Source organism: Pongo abelii, chromosome 16 (assembly GCF_028885655.2).
Source record: "Pongo abelii isolate AG06213 chromosome 16, NHGRI_mPonAbe1-v2.0_pri, whole genome shotgun sequence".
In the NCBI taxonomy this organism is placed as follows: Eukaryota; Metazoa; Chordata; class Mammalia; order Primates; family Hominidae; genus Pongo; species Pongo abelii.
Window position 1 is genome coordinate 79,438,455 of NC_072001.2, and position 20,627 is coordinate 79,459,081.

The following is a 20,627-nucleotide window of genomic DNA, read 5'->3' on the forward strand; positions in this document are numbered from 1 at the left end:
AGTTACATTTCAGTCAGCCTCATGGCTTTCTCCAATATTTTAATCATCTGGAATAAATATAGTAAAGTGGGACCCAGGAGTTTTGCTGACCATCAAAAACATTGGCAAAGTCAGCTGTGACACCCAGGACACAGGTGTTCAGCATCATAGAACTGGCACGAGTGGAGCTAGGCGGGGCCTCAAATCACCCAATCCTGCGGCTTTAACCTGGAGCCTGAGTATACTTAGATGATCCATCAGTGAGATTGAAGGAGTCCGTGCACTCCCTGGAATTTTATGCACAGTGCTGTAGTTTTGTGCATTTTGGGGGTGTAAGGGCATAGCTTGTATCCACTGCTGGAGAGCTCTGCAGTCCAGTAAAGCTTCTGAGCCCTTGGTCTAGCAGAGCCTTCCTGAAGGCAGAGTGACAGCAGCTGGGGAAGCCCAGGGCCCCAGGCTTCGATCTGGCTCCTGCTACCAGGCAGCTTCCAGTCTCATTTTGATCACCTCCCTCAGCTCCTTCCTTGAGAACTTGAAGGATGAAAATCTCAAAGTAGGGCCGACAGGGTTAGCTAGTTTGGCTGCCTTCAGGGAGATGGGCTGATGCTGTGACTCTCCACTGCCTGTGAGCCCCTTTAGGATACCTTGAGGGTCTCCACGGTCCCCCTGCTCTAGTCACTCCCCAGCTTGCACCTCAGGAGACTCAGTGCTGTCACTCCCCTCTCTGCCACCACGTGTCCTCCCAGCCACAGACAGCCTGGCAGCCACTGCACACCATTGCATAGTGGATTGTGGGGTGGGAGAGGCCAGGCCCCACAAGAGCAAGCGCAGCCCTCCCCATCCTAGCGCCACACGGCTCTACTTCCCCTTCCAGATTGGGGCTGTTTCAGTGCCAGGCTTGGGAACACTGCCTGACGGAGCAGTAGCTTGAGCCAGCTCCTTCCAGGTCACCCCTGTGGCTTTATCACATATAAAGCCTCCGCCAGAAGTTTGTCAAGTTTGTTTTCCTATTCTAGAATTTATTCTTTGAAATTTTTATGCAAACACCTAAGACTACGAAGCAGAAGCAGCAAAGGTACTCAGCCTCCCCTCCCACCCCAGGATTTCTCTGAGGCCTCAAGAGTGACTACCTTATGGTAGAATACTCGCCCACCTGCCAGGACATGCCATCTGCTTGTTGGTATTTGCAGACTCTGGCAGCCCAAGCCGGGCCCCTGGAGCTGTACCCTCCCTACAGCAGCACCAAGACAGGAAATTGGGAAACGCCTGCCATCTCGTGGCAATTCTGGGGATAACACCACCCTGAGAACCAGCCCTGGGGCCTTGATGGGCCGATGCTGAAGACAGAAGGAAAGCACCTTCTCTAATTAAACAGTCAACGCTGATTTCCCCTTTGGCCCACTAAGCCCCTTGAGTTATTACTGAACCACTCAGGAATCTTTTGAAACTGGTCACATTCTATTTCACTGCTAAAACACAGTCTTCTAGGAATGTCCGAGTCGTCTGAATTTCAGATGAAATTTTATTAGCGGCTTGAGATTTTCAAACACTGGTCAACCAAAAGCCTGAGGTTTCAGTGCAGCCTCCCAGCCCCCCACCCACCCTCCAGGGCCCTGTTCTGGAGCCCTGGGGTCTGTGGTCTTGCAGTCTAGTGCAGCCCTGCCCTGTGTTTCTGCTCTTCACGAAGGAGCCCAGAACCTACCTGGACACTCTTGCCCCACCCCATACACACAGCCTGCCTGCACCATTTCCTTGATGCCCCAGGGCTGCTTGACCCTGGCTTGCCTTCTTTGTCTCATCTCTCCTGCTCCCAGACTCCCTTTGCCATGCCCCCTTTACCTTCTAAGATACCTGTTACCTCTTAGTAGGCCACCAGAAGCATTTGTTCTCACCCAAAGCACCTGGGATCTCATTGAAATGCAGACTCAAATTCAGCGAGCACAGGGAAGGGCGGAGACGCCGCATTCCTAACAAGCGCCAGGTGATGCTGATGCTGCTGCTCTGTAAATTGCACTGAGTATCGAGGACCTGGAACAGCGGTTTTCCATCCACCTTGATTGCACACTGGTGTCATCTGAGGAGGCCTGGGTCCTCCCACAGAGGTTGTTGTTCAGGAGGTCTGGTGTGCAGCCTGGGCATTGGGGTTCTTAAGAGCTCTGTTGGGTGCTGTAGTGTGCAGCTTGGGTTGAGATCCAGTGACCTGGAGGCGGATCCCATCCCCAGTCTCCATGGCTCCCTGCCTCCCTGCTCCAAGGCAGCCAGGCCTCACCAGCCACTGTATCCCCTGGATACCATCTTTTCCTTGACAGTGGTCTTCTGTCCTTCCACTTCCGTCGAGTCACCCCCGTGTGCCTTGCCCTGGGGTTACCAAGAGGAGGGGGTGCACAGAGCAAGATACAAGTGGCACCCCCAACAAGGAGGCCTGCACGAACTCACTCCCAGACTGGCACAGCGGAGGGGCGGGTCGCTGAGGGCAGAGTGTGGGCAGGGGACAACTGAACTGGCATGAGAATAAAAGGGCAGGCCCAGAGCAGCGTGGCACAGGTGCGATTGTGCAGCTGTCTCGGGTTTCTTGGGTGCTGCGTGCTGGCTGTGCCAAGGGCTGTGGCTGCACCAGCAGCATCTGCCCTAGATGGTGGTGGGTGGTGAGCTATACCCACTGCTGAAGGGGGAAGCCCTATCCTCCTCCCAGCCCAGCTCCTGGCTCCCATCACCCTAGTGTTTCTCATGCTGGAGGTACTTTGGGGCTGAATAGAATTTTACCAGAAACAGTCCCTATTTAGTATACATTTCAACCATGCCTGGATTGCTGTCCCCTCGCCCCCATCAGCTTTCTCACGTGTCGCTTTCTCACTGAGGCCTGCTCTGACCACCATATTTGAAATGTCAACTCATCCTTTACCCGTCCTAATCCCTCCACCAGCTCTGTGTGTCTTCCTTATAGTACCCATCGCCTTGTAGCACACCACAACCTGTTGTATTGATTGCCTGACCCTCTCTCCCACTAGAGCGTAACCTGCCCAAGAGCAGGGATTTTCGCCTCTCTTGATCACACTGCCTACCTTAGCTTATGGTGGGGTTGGTGTTCATTTGACTTCAAGACCGTCATCCCCTGCCTGGCGTTCCAATCCTGCCATCTGCCCAGTCCTCTGCCTGGCTCTTCCCTGAGGCTGAGGAGTGTGCTGTGGTGTCAGGGTCAGGCCAGCTATGGGCTGACTTCAGACCACAGGTAACTCCAGACGCCCACCTACTGCAGCTTCCTAACCACCTGATATGGTTAGTAAGTTTCTCTAACAAAAAAAAAAAAAAAAGAAAAGAAAAGAAAAAATGACATTTTAAACAGCAATATAAATTGACTTTTCCTCCCTTGGAGGCAGGTCAAGATCTGAGTCTCCTGTTGATAGGGAACTGAATATATGGAACTAGTGCTCCTGAATACAATGCTTCGTTTCTTTCCCTACTCCCTTCAGGACCCTCCTCTGGGATAGAAGGAGCAGTGTCTTAGGGATGTCCGAGGCACAAAGGTGAACAAATGCCCGGCACCTTCTGTGGAACGTGAAGACGAGGCTTCCTGCTGGCCAGCCCAGGCAGATGGCCCTGGCAGCTGCCCTTTTTATTCATAACCGCTTGAAGGTGCTTGGCTCAGATTTCAAATGACAATGACATGCCATCAGTTTTAGGGGCCACAGACATGGGAATGGGCATTGGGGAGAATGTGGAATTGGAGCCGGGTGTCCTTGGGGCCTAGAAAAGACCTTGCTAGAGCCGTAGGGGAGGAGTGAGCAGGCAGAGGGGAACCGGCTTCCGGGAACGCTGAGGTGGCTGGAGGCTGGGTGAGAAGTTGGGGTGAGAGGTGTGAAGGATGAAAATGGGGCTGGCGGAAGGGGAGGCAGGAATGTCATATCGCGGGAAAAGAAGCAGGGGGAGTAGGTGAGGCCGGAAGGAAGAATCAGGAGGTGAGGAGGGGTGATGATAGCCAAAGATATCTTAAAATGCAAAGGCTCGTTAATGGATGGAAGCGCCGTGCTGCTGGCACTGCTGCGGGCAGCAGCTTTAGGCTTCTGGGATCCTCCAGCCCAGCAGGGCCAAAGCTGTCATCTGAGCACCTGGCTTCCCTGGCCAGGTCCCTCCCTCCTGCCCCTTTGGGACAGATGGCCTTCCCATGCGCTTTTCCCCAGCTCATCCTGGCTTTCTGCCTGCATCCCAGGGTTCCCATACATTCTCTGATCAAATCACAGCCGCCCTCACCAGGCCCCCCCGGACCCCTCGGCTCTTGAGTTTAGGGCTGCCAGCTTTAGCAAATAAGCATACAGGATTCCCAGTTAAATTTGGATTTCAGATAAGCAACAGATCATTTTTTAGTATGAGTCCATTGTATGCAATGCTTAGGGTATACTAGAAAATTGCTCATTTTTTATGTGAAGTTGGGATGTAACTGGACATCCTGTGCTTGATCTGGCAACCCTCCCGAGCTCCTCCCAGTTTCAGTCTGGGGTATCCTCTGTAGCCCCTTGCTTGGAGATTGGCCCCTGTGTGCCGGCACGAAAGCAGAAAGATGTGGTTCTGCAACGGACTTCGAAATCCACCTGAAGTGGGCGATAAGGATGTTCATTGATGGCCTTCACCATCTGGCCCCCACAGACCATTCTCCTCCTATTTTCTGCTTGTCCCTTAATGAAAAACCCTCTCTTTTGACCTGGCTGATCTTCTCATCTCTTGCCCCATACTCTTGGACCATGCGGGGTTCACATTGACCACCCCCAGCCCCATCCAACAGGGCCTCTTCCTCTTCCTCCTTTGCCTGTTGATGTCCTCCTACCTGTCTTTCTGGGAGCAGCTCCCTGAGTTTGGGGACTGAACACCAGTCTTTGCATTCCCCACAGAGTTGAGGATGGGGGCCTATCATTCCCAGAGGTGTTAGAAAATATTCAGAATAATGTGAATTAGCCCATTGTCCTGCCAGGTTTCTTGATGAGCTGTGAACTTTGTCTGTCCTTCCAATGGTGGGGGACTCCTTCAGGCTTTCCCTGGATGGACTGTGAGGAAGAAGTCTCCTTGAAGCATTCACATTATTCCTTCCGAGAGAAGGGGGCGCCTCAGGGCAGACCCCCCATTCCCAACCCCATGTTTGGGCCATCAGATATTTTATCATCATCGTCGTCATCATCACCAATCCATTTCAGCCGCATTGTCTTTACAGGGCAGATCAGTTCCCTCATTTAACTTTAGTGACCTGTGAGTTCAGGAGCATTATCCCTGTTTATACATGGGGAGGCAGAGGCAGAGGCCACAGTGGTGAGGAGCCTTCACACGGGGCCCCAGGGTGGCCGAAGGCAGAGCCAGAAGTGTGGCCTCCCGGGCTGGTGCTGTGGCTGCCACTTCAGGATGCCTAACTCTTCCTCAGCAAGGGAGGCAGGCAGGTCCTGTTCGTACCTAAACTATCAAGCCGGTGAGGTTTGACCTCAGCTCCCCCATCCCTGTATTCCCCAGGCCCCTCAGAGTTGCCTTTCTTGTGCTCCCGAGAGGAGGGTGTCTAGTGCCCTGCGGAGCCCACCCAGCTCAGATTCCGTGACCCCTCCCACCTCCAGACCTGCTCAGGAAAGCTTCTGTCCTCGGAGGCCTCGCCTCTGCTGTGATGTCCAGGATCATATAGTCAAGGGTTTCCCTGAAAGTCCGTGGAACTCTAGTCTCACCAGGTTCTCACTCTGTGACAAAGGGTGTCATGGTCCAGCAAGTTTGGGAAGCCCTGATTCTGCAGTCTCTTTGGGACCGTGATGATGCATAGGAGCATACTGAAGGCCCTAAAATGCCCCACAGAGAAAAATATCCATTTAACTTCGTTGGACCCAGATTTCCCAAAATGTACCCAACCATGGAAACTTTTGCATCAAATAACAACTATGAACATTCTGTGGAACTAGTGTTCCACTCAGTCTACTTTGAAAAACAGCGATCTGGTTCAAATCTTCCTTTTTATAGCTGAAAAATGGAAAATCCATTCAGTGACTCATCGAGCACTTATTAAAGGCAAATTGAGATGCTCCCCAATGCCAGAGCCCATGTCACCGCATTCTGAGACGCACGGAAGTGCAGTAACAACACATTTAACACATTGTTTCCACGCTGCACTTGCCGCATAGGCCGACTGTACACTAACCCACCAGATGTTGGTCTCATACCCTTTTCAACTTTGAGAAGACTGAAGCACAGAGCTGCATGAGCTACAGGTTTGCATATAAGCCCAGCTGTGAGCAGTGGCTCATTCTTGTAATCTCAGCACTTTGGAAGGCCGAGGTGGGCAGATCAGCTGAGGTCAGGAGTTCGAGACCAGCCTGGCCAACATGATGAAACCCCATCTCTACAAAAATACAAAAATCAGCTGGGCGTGGTAACACGCACCTGTAGCCCCAGCTATTTGGGAGCCTGAGGCAGGAGAATTGCTTGAACCTGGGAGACAGAGGTTGCAGTGAGCTGAGATTGCACCACTGCACTCCAGCCTGGGCAACAGAGTAAGACTTTGTCTCAAAAAAAAAAAAAAAAAGGCCAGCTCCATTTCTTAATGAGACATTTTCACCCTTTATGATGCTCCCCAGCCTCTTGAATAAGGTTGTGTTTCGCCGTGAAGCCTAGAGCCAGGGAGAGAGCCTGGGAGGAGTGACGCTGGTGGGTTTGAGAGCAGGGCTTTGGCCGGGGTCCACCCTCTTGTCCTCTCCCACTCTGAGCCTCTCTTCTCCCCACTTTTGTCCCCACAGGTCTAACTGGCTGAAGCCGTGCTGTGGGAAGAGAGCAGCCGTGTGGCAGGTATTTTTGCTCAGTGCAAGTCTCAACAGTTTCCTGGTAGCCTGTGTAATATTGGTGGTGATTCTCCTGACTCTGGAACTTCTAATAGATATAAAGCTTCTCCAGTGTGAGTAGCAAGAGAGATACATATGCCAATACATATGATGTCAATATTCAATGTGCATCTGCATTCATCAGGGGTCCCCAACCCGCAGGCTGTGATCTGTCCCCGCCGATGCTGCTGCCCAGCCTCAGGCCCTGGGGCTCATGGGGATGGCCACTGGGGAGGAAATACATCTGGCAGCTTCTCTCTCTGTCACCCCCAGCCTCAGTTTGCCCCTCTCTGCCCAGTGTGGCCTCTGCAGTCCCCTCCCCAGCATTCCATGATCAGAAACTGATGAGATGAAAAACGTTGGGGACCCCTGTATGCATTTTTTTTAATTGCTCCCATTTGGAATTTTCCAGGTTGGAATTTTCTGTAGTCTAAAGAGAGTTCTCATTTACGGAGGCATCTCAGCTTGTAGTAACTAATGATGACAGCGACCACAATGATGATAAGATTCCTGGTATTTTTATCCAGCTGTGAGTTGGCAGTGTGATTTATACGTATCGTGATAGTTTTTAAAGCATTTTTCCACACATTTGACACTACAGTAACCCTGTGAGATGGGCGAGATGGATATGATCCCGTATTATAGACGTGGCAAATTAAGATTTGGAGAAGTGAGATACTGGCCCTAAGTAAGAGGTATTGGAGCTGGGACTTCAAAGCACCAGGTCATTTAAGTGCTTGGCCAGTTCTCTTCCTCTTGGCATTTGTCTTAGTTTCACATTAAACCTTGTCTTCCACCTCTTCTGTCCTGGATGTCCCATAGTGACATGGCTGTCCGAATGGAGGATCCTCTGCTTACCCCACCCGGCCTACCCCCGACTGTTTGTCACACCAGAGGGGCAGGAGCAGGTGTCTTGCCTCTTGACTTTGGATAAGTGAGTGGTTTCTGGTGCAGTTCCTGGTTCCCTGTATTGCCCTGACTCAAAAGGTAGATCCTTCAAATGCGAATTTAAAACGAGGCACAGGCCAGGTGTGGTGGCACATGCCTGTGACCTCATGTGGGGAGGCCAAGGAGGGAGGATCGCTTGAGCCCTGGAGTTTGAGACCAGCCTGGGGAACATGGCGAGACCCTGTCTCTACAAAAAAATTTAAAAATTAGCCTGGCATGGTGGCACACGCCTGTAGTCCCAGCTCCTTGGGAGGCAGAAGTAGGAGGATCGTTTGAGCCTGGGAGGTTGAGGCTGCAGTGAGCCGTGATCACGCCACTGCACTCCAGCCTGGGTGACAGAGTGAGACCCCATCTCCAATAAATAAATAAATAAATAAAAAATAAAAAGAGGTACAATTATCAGCCCCAGAGAGATTTCTTTTCCTTCCATTGGCAAAATCCAGGACTGTAGATCCAGTCACCCCCAAACCCATTCAGACGTCTTGGACTTCCTTTCTCAAATGCCTCCAATTCCTTTCTGGGATCCTGTGAACTCAGGGTCTGTCCAAGCTCCCTCCAAGTCACACGAGCCTTCTCTGCTCTCTGAGAGAGGGTGGACAGTGAGCACAGAATTGCTTTTGTCTGATAAGCCTAGTTGGGTTTTATGCAGCTGGGGGCCCCTTGGTTCCAATTAAAGGATCTTCCAGCATAAAGTGACCGGTACTGGTTTTACACTCAACCTGTCTTCAATTAAACCATGTTGTATACTTTCCCTCCCACTCACCCATACTGTCTGCTTTTTATGAGACCTGCCCATAACGGAGGCTTTCTTTCCCTGTGGCGGATTGTCCTCGGGGCCCTCGGCTGCTTGGGCTGTGACAAGGTATTGAGGAGAACTGAGAACCCAGCCGACACTGGAATTTTGCTTAAAATTAAGTATCCAGGAGATTGATTTTGGTGGGAGATCCAATAGCAGCTCATAAAAGGCATCTTAAATTCCATAAAATGCACAATCAGAGATTTATTGCTCTTCTAAAGCAAACCGTAAAAAAAGGCACAGGAATTCATTTGAGAAATAATGGGGAGAGATTTTATGTTTTCAGAATCATTTGGAGGTCTTCTTGGAGTCACACAGGCCTCAGCCTCTTCGTTCCCACTGGTATTCATGTGGCCCGACTCCGGACTCATCTTCTAAGGGTCGCCTTGGCCCAAAGCCAGGGAGCCTCAGATTCTCCCACCTGGAACCTGGTTTTGCAGCCGTCTTCCCCTGGCTACGCTCTGTGACCTGATTTCTACCCACCCCTAGGGTCTGCAGATCCCAGAGCTTCGGGAGAGGTTGTGGGTTCCTCTGTTTCAGTCTGGCCCTCCCTGCTGAAGGCACTGGGCACTTTCCCTTGGCCCTGGGGGGGGGGGGGGGGTTCTGAGCAGTGTGTCAAGCCGGCCTGGCTGCAGCCCATGAAGGAGGCAGAGCAGGCATGTTCTCAGCAGCAATCCTGCCCCTTACCCCCTCTCAGCCCTTCCCCAGTATCCCAGGGTAACCCACCAGTATTTCTTTTAGGCCTCTGGGGAGCCCTCTACCCTCTGGGGTGATCCCTCCCACCCAGTCTCCATCAGAGCTCCCCTGACCTTTGTCCTGGGCCCCAGCATCCTGCTTTTGGCCTGGCTGGCTAAAAACCATGCCATGCCAGGGTTCGAAGGCTGGCTGTGGCTTCATGTATTTTAAAAGGGCTTTCCAAAGAAAATGCTGAACTCTAAGGAGTGGCTGGTGAAAGGTGGGGCGGGAACCCTCAGGGGCTGATGGCTGCCCTCACTCCTACTCCAGAACCTGGGGGCAAGTAGGGCAATGTGGAAGTTTAGCAGACCCCATCCCACTGGCTCTGCCAATCTAGGGAGGGAGGCAGACACCTCCACCCCACGCCTGGCTCCCCTGCCAGTCCTCACTGCAGCCTTCTCTCTAAAACACACTGGCCAACACCACTGTCTCTGCCACTCGGTTTCCAGAATGAAAAGAAAGTCACAGTAAGCTCACCTAGAGTCCCCTGACTGTGCACAGCACTTTGGGGGTGAACTGTGGGCTGGATTTCTAAAAGCCCATCCAGCCTCAACTGAAGGTGCCTACACAGCCCAAAAGCCATGAATGTCTTCATGAGCCCCTTCTGGAGGGCTTCTTCCTAGAGTCTGGCTACAGCCAAAAGCCCACCAAGACCAAGCAGGATCTGAGAGAGGCAGCCTGTGGGGGAGAAGGAGGCAGCCCCTTGCATTGGAGGCAAGAAGAACAGCATCGTTGGCTCACAAATTACCTACTGCCTTCACTGCAGACACCAGCTAAAGCTGCCCTTGCTCTCTGACCCGATTTCCACCAGATCTAAACGTTCATGCAGGCAGTCCCTGGGGTCCCAGAGGTCCGGACGGATGCTGCGAAGCCCCCACAGCAACTCACCTAATTCCTCGCTCCTAAAATTGGTCCTTATCGTGTCCTTTGCAGTTTCCAGCGCGTTCCAGTTTGCTGGCGTGATTCACTGGATCAGCCTGGTCATTCTGTCCGTGTTCTTCTCAGAGGTAGGTGGAGACTCTGGCCCTGTCACCTCCTCTGTTGGGTGACTCCTGTCCTGGGGAAACCAAGGTCTACTTTTCGAAATGGTTTCTAGCATCAGGTCCCCTGCTAGCCCTTGAGGCTGCTGGGAGGGAGACAAAATATAGATAGATGATCTCTGCGGGGGAAATGGTACAGGGAGCCTGACCCAGCCAGGGGGGTTTGGCCCTAGTAGGTGATTCCTGGGAGGAACCCCCGTGGATGAGCAGGTGTTCTCCAGGTGAGGGGTGGGCGATGACACTGGTGAAGGTGAGACTGAGTGTGGCGTCCCAGGGCAGCCGGTGTTGGGTGCGGCCAGTAAGGAGCGAGCGGGAGGTGAGGCTTAAGCCAGGTGCCCACACAGGGAAGCTCTTAGGACATTGTGGCTGTGGTCTTGGACCCACAGTTGGCCAGACCTTTGGGGCTGAAGCACGCAGGGGGTGGGGGAATGGGGTCACAAAGCCAGGCAGTGGACCCGACCTGGTCCTGCAAGGGCCCTGGGTCTGACGGAGCCGAAAGATGTGCCTCTCAGTGTGAGTGTGAGGCTGTGTTTTTGAGGTGGGGGCTCAGGGAGCACGGACCCCCTTCAGCGTTGCTGGAGTCGGCTAGTAAAGACCAAGTGCAAATCTCTGTGGTGAGGGGAGGGGGAAAGTTTACAGAGATCTGCGGGCCCCTGGGCTTGGTGCAGAAGCTGACATGTCTGGGCAGCACATTCCTCTGTTTTTGCATGGGGGTGAGTGACACTTCCTTTGAGCAGTTCCCAGGCTGTCCCAGTGAGACTCTGGCCTGTATGTGGGTGTGGGAGGAATTGGCTTGGGCCTGCTGCAGGCAGGGTTTTATCCTGTACTGTGCGCACTGGAGGGTCACTGAAGGACAGGAGAGTTTCATGTGGAAAACTGGTTTCTCCTAACAGAGCCTAGGACTGGCCCAAGTCAGCGGGCCACTGTGTCACTCCACCCTTGAGCATCCCATCCCTGCTACGGGTACATGTTAGCCCATGCGGAGTCCCGTGGGCCTTTCAGCATGGCTCAGCAAACCCTCGGGGAAAGGCAGGAACGCGAGAGGCACAGCACCTGCTGGGAACATACGCACATCTCACACCAACGGGAGCTGCTCTACCTGAGGCACGGGTGCTCTGGGACCCCAAGACAGGGGGCCTTGAAGGGAGGAAGGATGCTGTGGGAGAGGGTGGCGTGGGCAGAGGCACTGAGGTAGGGAACCTGGGGAGTCAGGAGTCCCAGCGTCCTCCTGTGGGTCCCCTCTGGCCTAGCTAATGGCTCTGCTGTCTCTCTCTCTCTCTCTCTCTCTCTCCCTAAAAATCAGGAGGGAGCTGGGCTTTGGGTCTTGAGTCCAGAATCCTGAGTCCGGGTGTGGGGTGTGGTGGGCCAGGCAGCAGGCATTCCAAGCATGGAACATTCCCTTTCCTGGGCCTCACCTCCTACAGCCCACGGAGCTGGCTGGCGAGCCTGGGCCTGAGGCTCAGATGGAGGGGACAGATCGCAGCACTGCCCTCCCAGAAGGGGTCCTAACCACCTTCCTGAGATCACTGCCCTGGAGGTGCCTCTGCCCCGCAGAGCAGAGTGCCTGCTCCCCAGCTTACAGCCCCCATGTGGGTCTTGCCCTCCCTGGCCTCTTGTCTCTGCCTGGCCAGGATTCCCTCCCACAGACACATGGGCCGTGGCCAGATGTCTCCTTGATGCAAACCTTGGAAAATGTGCCATGTGTCTGTGACTGCCAACAAAAATGTTTAATCAGTTGCTGCGGTTCTTCCCCTCTATCCCTCTGCTTTGGTTTTATTGGCTTTTGCAGAATTTATTGCCCAGCGTTAATTTAGCATTCCCTTCCTGTCACTGCCGGAGACAAGCCACCTGAAACAGACAAACCCCTGTGCACAGGAATCGCAGCCTCAGAGTCCCCCATAGGCGCCCCCAAACCAGGGAAGGGGCTGGGTCCTCCCACAGCTGAGCGGGGAGAGCAGGGTCTGCAGGAGACTGGGGAGGAAGGGCTGGCTCCGTTACCTTGACCTTGTCAAAGATGGTGAGGAGGTGGAGCCAGGCCGCAGGTAGCAGGAGCCGCCCCTGCCAGTGTTCAGCATGAATGGAGGGCCGGTGCATGGGGATCGAGTGACGAATGAATGAGGCACAGAACCTGCGGGAATACACACACAGCTCACACCACACTAGCAAGCACAGATTTCCGTGGTCTTGCTGCGTGCCCATAAGAACCGTGTCAGAACCTTGTTACTAGAAGGGTCTCATGGAGGTCCCCTGCCCCCAGACAACTTGGAAACATGCGAGCATGTCTGTGCCCCTCACAATGACTGGGATGCCCAATAGCAAGGGCCAGGAGAGCCCAGTGTCCATCAGTGGTGGGTCAGCCTGCGTGTTTGCCCACCATGCCAGCAGCGTCCTTTCAAAATACTGCACAGACAAGGAGAGCAGCTTAGGGTTACGCAGCCAGTTAAGACCAAAACTGGACCCAAGGCTCTGGGCACCTAAGCTGGTCTCTTGCCCCTGACCGCATCCTTTGGAGGCCCTGAAGCTGGCAGGGTGGGAAGGGACCGGGGTCTCTGGGAAGGACTGGAGAAAGAAAGTCCGACCAAGCGATCAATCAGACCACAGACCCAGGATGACTGGTACCCCCTCCTCAGCTGGGAGAAATGAGTGCCATATCTTCAGGTCTGCCAGTTCTTTCCTGGTTAATACCCAGGGATGTGGCTGTGGGCCGAGGGTGGGGTGGCACTCCGAGCCTCCTCGGCCTTAGGGAGTGGGCATTACTCCACAGGAAATTCCAAGAAGGTCACCCCGCCGCGGCTCCTGCTGTCCTGGAGGCCTGGGCCTGTCCTGAGCAGTTCTCCACCCCTCCTCTCAGCTGAGTCTTAGGACAGTCCTGGAAGGTGGGTAGGACATTTTATGAGTTGTGAAACTGAGGCCTGGAGAGGTGCAGAAACCTGCCCAGGGCCTGCAGGAATGGCAGGTGGGCCCAGGTGCAGGCCTCTGGGTGGGTGAGTGGGCCTCTGTCCCGGCCTTTGCCCACCCTGGAGCTCTGCAGGCTGCTCTTTGAAGATGGGCTACTTTGCTCTGTGCTGGCCCCAGGCCATAGAGCTAGGCCCAGAGAAGGGGAGTGTGAGGCTGGTTTGGGCTCCATTTGAGGACATCTGTTCAAATGGGCCAAGCTGTTTGACAGTGAGACAGATGCTCTCAAAGCAGTGAGAGTAGGTGCCCCTCATCAGGCAGGCTGTGCAGGGGTCCCTGCACAGGGTCCAAGGTGAGAGTGGATGCCCGTGAGACTTCCTGGGCCCCAGTCGTCCAGGTCACACAGGGTCACTGCACTTCACGTGGCCCTGCAGTACCAAGAATATGCAGAGCCTTGCAATCCAGATGGAGAATTGTGCAAACGTTCCTCCAAAGCGCAGCCCCGCCCTTGGCTGAGGCCAGGCCCAGCTGGCCACTTGGAACTGGGAAGTCTGATGCTCCTCCCCTGAGACTGCAGGAGTCCTTGGGGCCTCCTGGCCAAGGCCAGGCCACCCTGCAGCAGGGCCCAGTGCAGGCTGTGGGGTGTTGGCTGCGTCCCTGGGGTCTGGAAAGGCCCAGGCAGCCCCAGCTCTTTCCCTGGGAGAAGAGAAAGCAGAGCTGTGGCTGGCCTTCTAGACAGGAGCCTCAGGCAGTGGTGGCAGCAGCTACTGACTCTCCTCTCCCTCTCTTCCTCCTCCTTCTGTTGAGGTGAAATTCTCTTCACATACCCCTTTTACAATGGACAATTCCGTGGCATTTAGTACCCACACAGTGATGTGCAGCTGTCACCTCTACCTGATTCCAAAGCACTTTGGAAACCTACCTGATTTCCAAAGCACCCTCAAAAGGAGACCCCATACCCAGTAGCAGTCACTCTCCCTGCCCCCGTACGGCCGCCCCTGCCAGCTAGTAATCTGCTTTTGTCTCTGTGCACTGAACTCTTCCGGATATTTCATGTAAACAAAAGCTTACACTATGTAGTCTTTTGTGACTGGCATCTTTTAGCACGTTTCCTTGGCTCATCCACGAGGTAGCACAGCACACTTTTCTTTTCTTTTCGAGACAGGGTCTCACTCTGTCACCCAGGCTGGGGTGCAGTGGTCCTATCACAGCTCACTGCAGCTGCAACCTCTTTGGCTCAAGTGATCCCCTCACCTCAGTCTTCCGAGTAGCTGGGATTACAGTCGTGTACCACCACACCTGGCTAATTTTTGTATGTTTTTTGTAGAGATGGGGTTTCGCCATGATGCCCAGGCTGGTCTCAAACTCCTGAGCTCAAGTGATCTTCTCCACTTGGCCTCCCAAAGTGCTGGGATTACAGGCAAAGCCACTGTGTCCAGCCCCAATTTTTCTTCTCCTCACCAGTGTGAGACTGGTGACAGTGTCAGCTACCACACAGATCTTCACATTTCTTACTTTGGCCTTGTAGTTGGATCCTGGAATCCACGTCTTCCTCTTGCCATTGTAGTTTAACCCCAGGGAAAATTTGTCCAAGAGCAGATCTTCTTAAGGAAGTGCCAGGGGTCAGCCCCCAGTGCCTGGTACCCGTGGTGGCTGTTCCTTAGACCAGCCTGCTCCCCTGAGCCACACACCACCCTACGCCCCTAACCCACTGCCGGCAGTGTTGGGAGGCCGCGGGCTTGGGGCTAGACACGGCTGCTCCCTTCTCCCTGGCTGGCGGGCCCCACGTGGGGATGGCTCTGCAGGGCACAGGGGTGTCAAGCCCCCATTCTGCTCACTAAGAGGTGATCTGGGGATCTCCCTCTGCCTTTTAAAAATTTGCACAAAGCCAACTTATAGACTAACAGCTACTTCTGCCTACATCTCCCAAGGTTTCCAAACTCTGGCAGCCTCATCAGGCCCCTCCCCAGGGAAAGACGCTGATTCTACTGAGGGGAGGGCCTCGGCCTCAGGCAGCAGGAAGCGGCAGGAGCTCTTTCTGCCATTTGGCTGAGGCAGGGCCTGGACCAGGTGCAAGGCTTGGGACTTCCCACTCTCCCCTCCTGCAGCCTGAAGCCTGGACCCCTTCCTTCAGAGAAGTCAGCTTTTCCTTCCCTTGGAAGAGATGAGGGGAGTCCCTTCTTGAGAGCAGGGCTTGACCAGGAACAGAAGATGAGGGCACCTGAGGCGGAAGGCAAGAGGGGTCCAGGGACCAGAAGGTTCACCTGCCACTCTTCACACCTCAGTTTCTGCGTCTCTCAAATGGTATAAAAACTTTGCTCATAATACTCAATAAATGGCACCATCCTTGAGTGTTTGCCAAGGCTGTAGCCTACACTGCTTATCAGAGCAGCCTCCTGAAGGCAAAACTGGGATGACGGAGGCTGAAAACCCTTCGCCCCAGGTGGGAAAGGAGGAGGCTGAAGCTGGGGATTCCAGCTCCCTCAGATGCTCCTTCAAAGCCCTTTGCAACTTTTAGGGGTCAGTATTGCAAGGCCACGGCCCTGGGGCTGGGGCTGGGGCTATGGCTGGGGGTGGGGCAATCCCTCATCGTCACCCTGCTTTTTTAGTGAGCCGTGTGCCTCGCTGAGCTCTGGAGCGGCTCTGAAGGCGGCCGCATGAAGGGCGTGGATCTGCTTTCAGTCCAGATCTGTCCAGAGATCGGGCCAGTGTCAGGTGGTTAGTAAGGAATGATTGGAGCCAGAAAGAGGACTAGACTCTCGACTCCCCATCTAACGAACGCCCTTTCTCGTTATTGCTTGTGGGCCTGTGGTCTCCTGTTGTAACCCGGGGCAGGGTCGCCTCACACATCCCCGCGGTTCTCTCGGGTGATCCGGGGGAGTTTCTTTAAAAAGCATATTCTGGGGCTTGTGCCCAGAGTTTCTGATATCCTGGCTCTCCACGAGAGTCCAGGACTCTGCGTTTTACATAAACCCCTTGATGCTGCTTAAGCGGGGCGTCCCTGGCTGCACATTGAGAAGCACAGGCAGTCAGTGGGTTAGTCCAGCCCGTGTTTTCGGACGTGTAAGACTATGCTCGGTCTGTGGGGGGCAGGGCAGTGAGGTTCTGTCCCTGCCTCCATGGACAGTGGGTCTCGGCAAAGGTGTCTGGGGAGGGGAAGGATGCTGCGGGGGGGAAAAGCCAGCAGGTGGGGTGTATCAGAGCCAGGGTCACTCTGGCCTTGACCCTGACCTGAAGCCACCGCTTCCCCATCTCTAGCAGGAGGCCTGGCTGGGAGGTGTTTCCCGAGCCCTCTCCACAGCGGCTTCTTGCTGTTCTGTTTCCATGGGCTGAGCTAAGAAGGAAAGGCTCCCAGAAGAGTGGGGCTTGAGCCAGGCCTCCGAGGATGGGTCCCCTGCGGATGGGCCAGCACAGAGGGAAGGCAGCGGCTGGGATTCTAGCTGTTTCACCTGCTTCCCTGGCACTGCTCTGGTTCATGAAACCATTCAGCCCCGTTCCTTCCCGGGGCACAGAGGCTCTGGGTGCGCTGTCTGCTGCCTCCTCTTCCTGCTCAACTTCTGCTGGCTGAGTCCCACGCCTGGCCGGCTCCCTCCACCCCTCACTCCTGGGCCTCTGCCTTTTCAGCTAAGAAGAGTGTTGTTTCTAAAGAAGCATGATGATTCCTCTTATTTGAGGATCCTAAAGGAGTCAGATTCATAGAGACAGAAAGTAGAAAGGGGAGAGGCAGAATAGGGAGTTACTGTTCAGCAGGTACAGAGTTTCAGTTTGGGAAGGTGAGAAAGCTCTAAAGGTGCATGGTGGTGATGGCTGCACAGCAGTGTGAATGTACTTAACACACTTGGACACTTCAAAATTGTTAAGATGGTGTGTTTTGTGTTACGTGTATTTAACCACCATTTTAAAAGGAGAAGAAGGGGCAGAAAGGAGCAGTTGCCACAGCAGAAATTATATTTGCACCAGGCCCTGTTCCCATCTTCCCAGCCTGGACTTTTGTTTTGGACACCCCAGAACTGAGAGTTCAGGATACATATGGCTATTGTAGCATTTCAGAGGAGACAAACACTAAGTTTCAATCTCAGCACAATTAGAGGGGTTGGGCAGCAACAAAAGAAACCATATGGCCGGGCGAGGTGGCTCATGCCTGTAATCCCAGCACTTTGGGAGGCCAAGGCTGGCGGATCATGAGGTCAGGAGATTGAGACCATCCTGGCTAACACGGTGAAACCCTGTCTCTACTAAAGATACAAAAAATTAACCGGGCATGGTGGCAGGTGCCTGTAGTCCCAGCTACTCGGGAGGCTGAGGCAGGAGAATGGCGTGAACCTGGGAGGTGGAGCTTGCAGTGAGCCAAGATCGTGCCACTGCACTCTAACCTGGGCGACAGAGCGAGACTGTCTCAAAAAAAAAAAAAGAAACCATATTATTATGTGGTGTGTGTGTGTTTTGAGACAGGGTCTCTCTGTCACCCAGGCTGGAGTGCAGTGGCATGATCTCAGCTCACTGTAACCTCCGCCTCCCAGGTTCAAGCAATTCTCCTGCCTCAGCCTCCTGAGTAGCTGGGATTACAGGTGTGCGCCACCACGCCCAGCCAATGATTGTAGTTTTAGTAGAGATGAGGTTTCACCATTTGGCCAGGTTGGTCTTGAACTCCTGACCTCAAGTGATCCGCCCGCCTCGCCCTCCCAAACTGCTGAGATTACAGGTGTGAGCCATTGTGCCTGCTTGTTATGTGGTGTCCTTACACAGCTGAGTACACTCTGCAGAACCAGAAACCTCTGGGTCCAAATGTTGCCTTCGTTCCTGATTGTTGTGTGGCTATGGGCAGCTTCCTTCTCTGACCCTTTCTGTAAAATGGGAATCACATGTTAGGAGGGCTGGTCCAGGGTCTGGCACTCACAGACATATATAGTAGATGGCAGATATTATTCTCATAAATATTTGGAAGAATTATAACATGTAACCCACCTCTCTGCCAGAAGGAGAAACTGAGGCCCAAGGACGGGATTTGACTTGCCCAAGGCCACACAACCAGCCCATTATTGAGCTATGATCTCAAGACATTGTGGCCACCCCACCCAGATCTCTTCCCACCCCTGCAAGCTGTCTTGCAGTTAAGCGTGGGGCCACCCACCCAGAGACCGGGAAGTTATAGCGGAGCGGACTTCGGGCTGCCACATGCTCCTCTCTGTATTCAGAGAAGGCAACATGACTGTCCCCCACGAGCATTCACCTTCCCATCCCTTCACAGAAATCAAGATTGTCCTTCACGAGAAAGAGCTGGATTTTACCAGCCAAGCCTTTCTGTGGCATAACAGCTGTGGGTGATGATCCTCCAGGCAGCTTCGCAGAGTTCAGAAGGCTAGGCTTGTACTACAGGCATGCGGGAGAGGGGCACCATCTGGTGTGAATCACTGTGAATTAAAGTGATCTTGGCTCAAGGAAGAGCCTGTAGACAAATGCACCAGCATCTTACGAGACCAGCATTTAGAGGCTTCTTTGGAGAAAGATGTCCTCTTGGTGAGGAAACCTCTCCTGAAGGCAGCACCATTCGGTAATTATTCATTCATGCACGCATTGTTCATCTGTCCACAGTGCATAATCGCCTGGTGTTTACTGTATGCCAGGTGTTAGGGATAAAAGAGAGAAAGCAGACCAGGTCCCTTGAGCCTCCACTGGGGGATGGGGAGGGAATCAGCACAAGGTACGAGGAAGTGCTGTGGAGGGTGACGCCCAGAGACCATAGGAACACCCAGGAAGGAGGCGTCAGCTGAGCTGGGGCGTGTGCAAGAGCTTCATGGAGGTGACGTTTAAGCCAGGAGGACAGGAAGGGGAAAGCCCTGCTGGCTTAGGCACAGGCCAAGCTGCTGTTACAAGAAAACCAAAACACAGGAGCTTAAACAAGGCAAGGTCCATTTCTCTCTCATGGAAAAACACATTAAGTGGATAGGTAAGGCTTGGGGCTGTTGGGGACCCAGCAGGCTTTTGTCTTGCGGCCTGGCCCTCCTTGGTTGAAGGTGGCACACCATCACACTTATGCACCCAATTCTAGGCCTTGGGAAGAAGGAAGGAGGAGGAGGAGCCTAATTCATTTAAGGGCACAACCTAAAAGTTGTACTGGGTGCTTCTGCTTGCTACCCATTGGCCAGAATGTAGTCACATGGCCACTCCCAGATGCAAGGAGGGCTGGGAAATGTAGTCTTTAGTTGGGTGGCCATGCTGGAGCTTCAGTTATTGTACAGGAAGGAGGGAAGGGATTTGGGGTCGGGGAGTGGAGAAGGGAGTCAACTGCGTTTTTGCCACGTGCAAAGACAAGGCCATGAGAGAGAGCGTGTATGTTTAAAGATTCGTAAGTGGTTTGCAGCATGACAGGAGTGGCAAAAGATGACACAGGAGAAGCAGGCAAGGTCCTAAGTATCCTTCCAAGGGATTTGGAGTGTATTCTGTATGTACAGGGAGCACTGAAAATGGCATCAGGAGCGCCCAGGTGATGGCACAGAGATGGAGGGTCTGAGCCTGCAGGCAGAGGAGCCAGCAGGAGGCGCGGCCACCACGAAGGCTGGAGCTGGGGCACTGGCTGTGGGAGTGGAGAGGGCCCAGGGGCCGAGGAATGCTTAGGGGATGGCGGAGACCTTTTCCTTTTACTGAATGCAGAAGCAGAGCTCTGAGTGCTGAGCTCTGGAATCTTCTTGGCTGGAGGAGGACCTGGAGAATAACCACTTTCTCACTTCCTTTCCTCAGACTGTTCTACGGATTGTGGTGCTTGGGATCTGGGATTACATCGAAAACAAAATAGAGGTAAAGACCAATGTCCACCACCAAAGCCCCCACTCAGCCATCCTGGAAGCTGGAAAACGTCATGTCCCATCCATCCCAGGGTGGACACCATCCAAAAGGCTGGCTCCTTCTCCAACTTGACCTCTGTGGCTGCGCATGTTGGGTGGGGCAGGGAGGGGGAACTGAGACTGTCTCCAGCAAAGGAATGTTCTGAAACATTCGTTTAGAATGTTAAAAGGAATGCAGAACTCCTTGATGTTCTGCAAAATTTTACGATTTGAATCAATTTGAAAAGCTTTTGAAATGTGTTTTAAAACAAATAAATCCACCCTAAATGGAAAGCTGAGCGGGAAACTGTCAACGTGCTTCTCAGGCTGAGTTTCCATTCTGCTTCCCGCCACACGGGTGGGTGTGGTGGGTGGGATGAGGTCAGGGAGGCCTGGCTGTCGCTGGCAGTGTTGTGCACACAGACAAGGCAAGGCGGTCAGGATCTGCTGCCCACTCCTTCCTCACCTCTCCATCTATATTTCAGCCTCTTTGGCTCAGTGCTGGGATCTGACACAGTGGGCCTGGCCGATGGATGGCTCAGAACACGGCCAGGCTGGGGCAGGCAGACGGAAGGGCAGG

General features: G+C 53.7%; 1 protein-coding gene across 1 annotated transcript in view; it reads left to right on the forward strand.

The window, feature by feature from the left end:
* Window positions 1–20,627, forward strand: part of TMEM266 (transmembrane protein 266) — a 91,554-nt gene that overhangs the window by 37,931 nt on the left and 32,996 nt on the right. Inside the window, exons 4-6 of the mRNA XM_054531659.2 lie at window positions 6,732–6,886; window positions 10,225–10,298; window positions 19,965–20,021. Of these exons, the coding sequence (XP_054387634.2) occupies window positions 6,732–6,886; window positions 10,225–10,298; window positions 19,965–20,021 (286 nt within the window). The remainder of the gene's footprint in view (window positions 1–6,731; window positions 6,887–10,224; window positions 10,299–19,964; window positions 20,022–20,627) is intronic.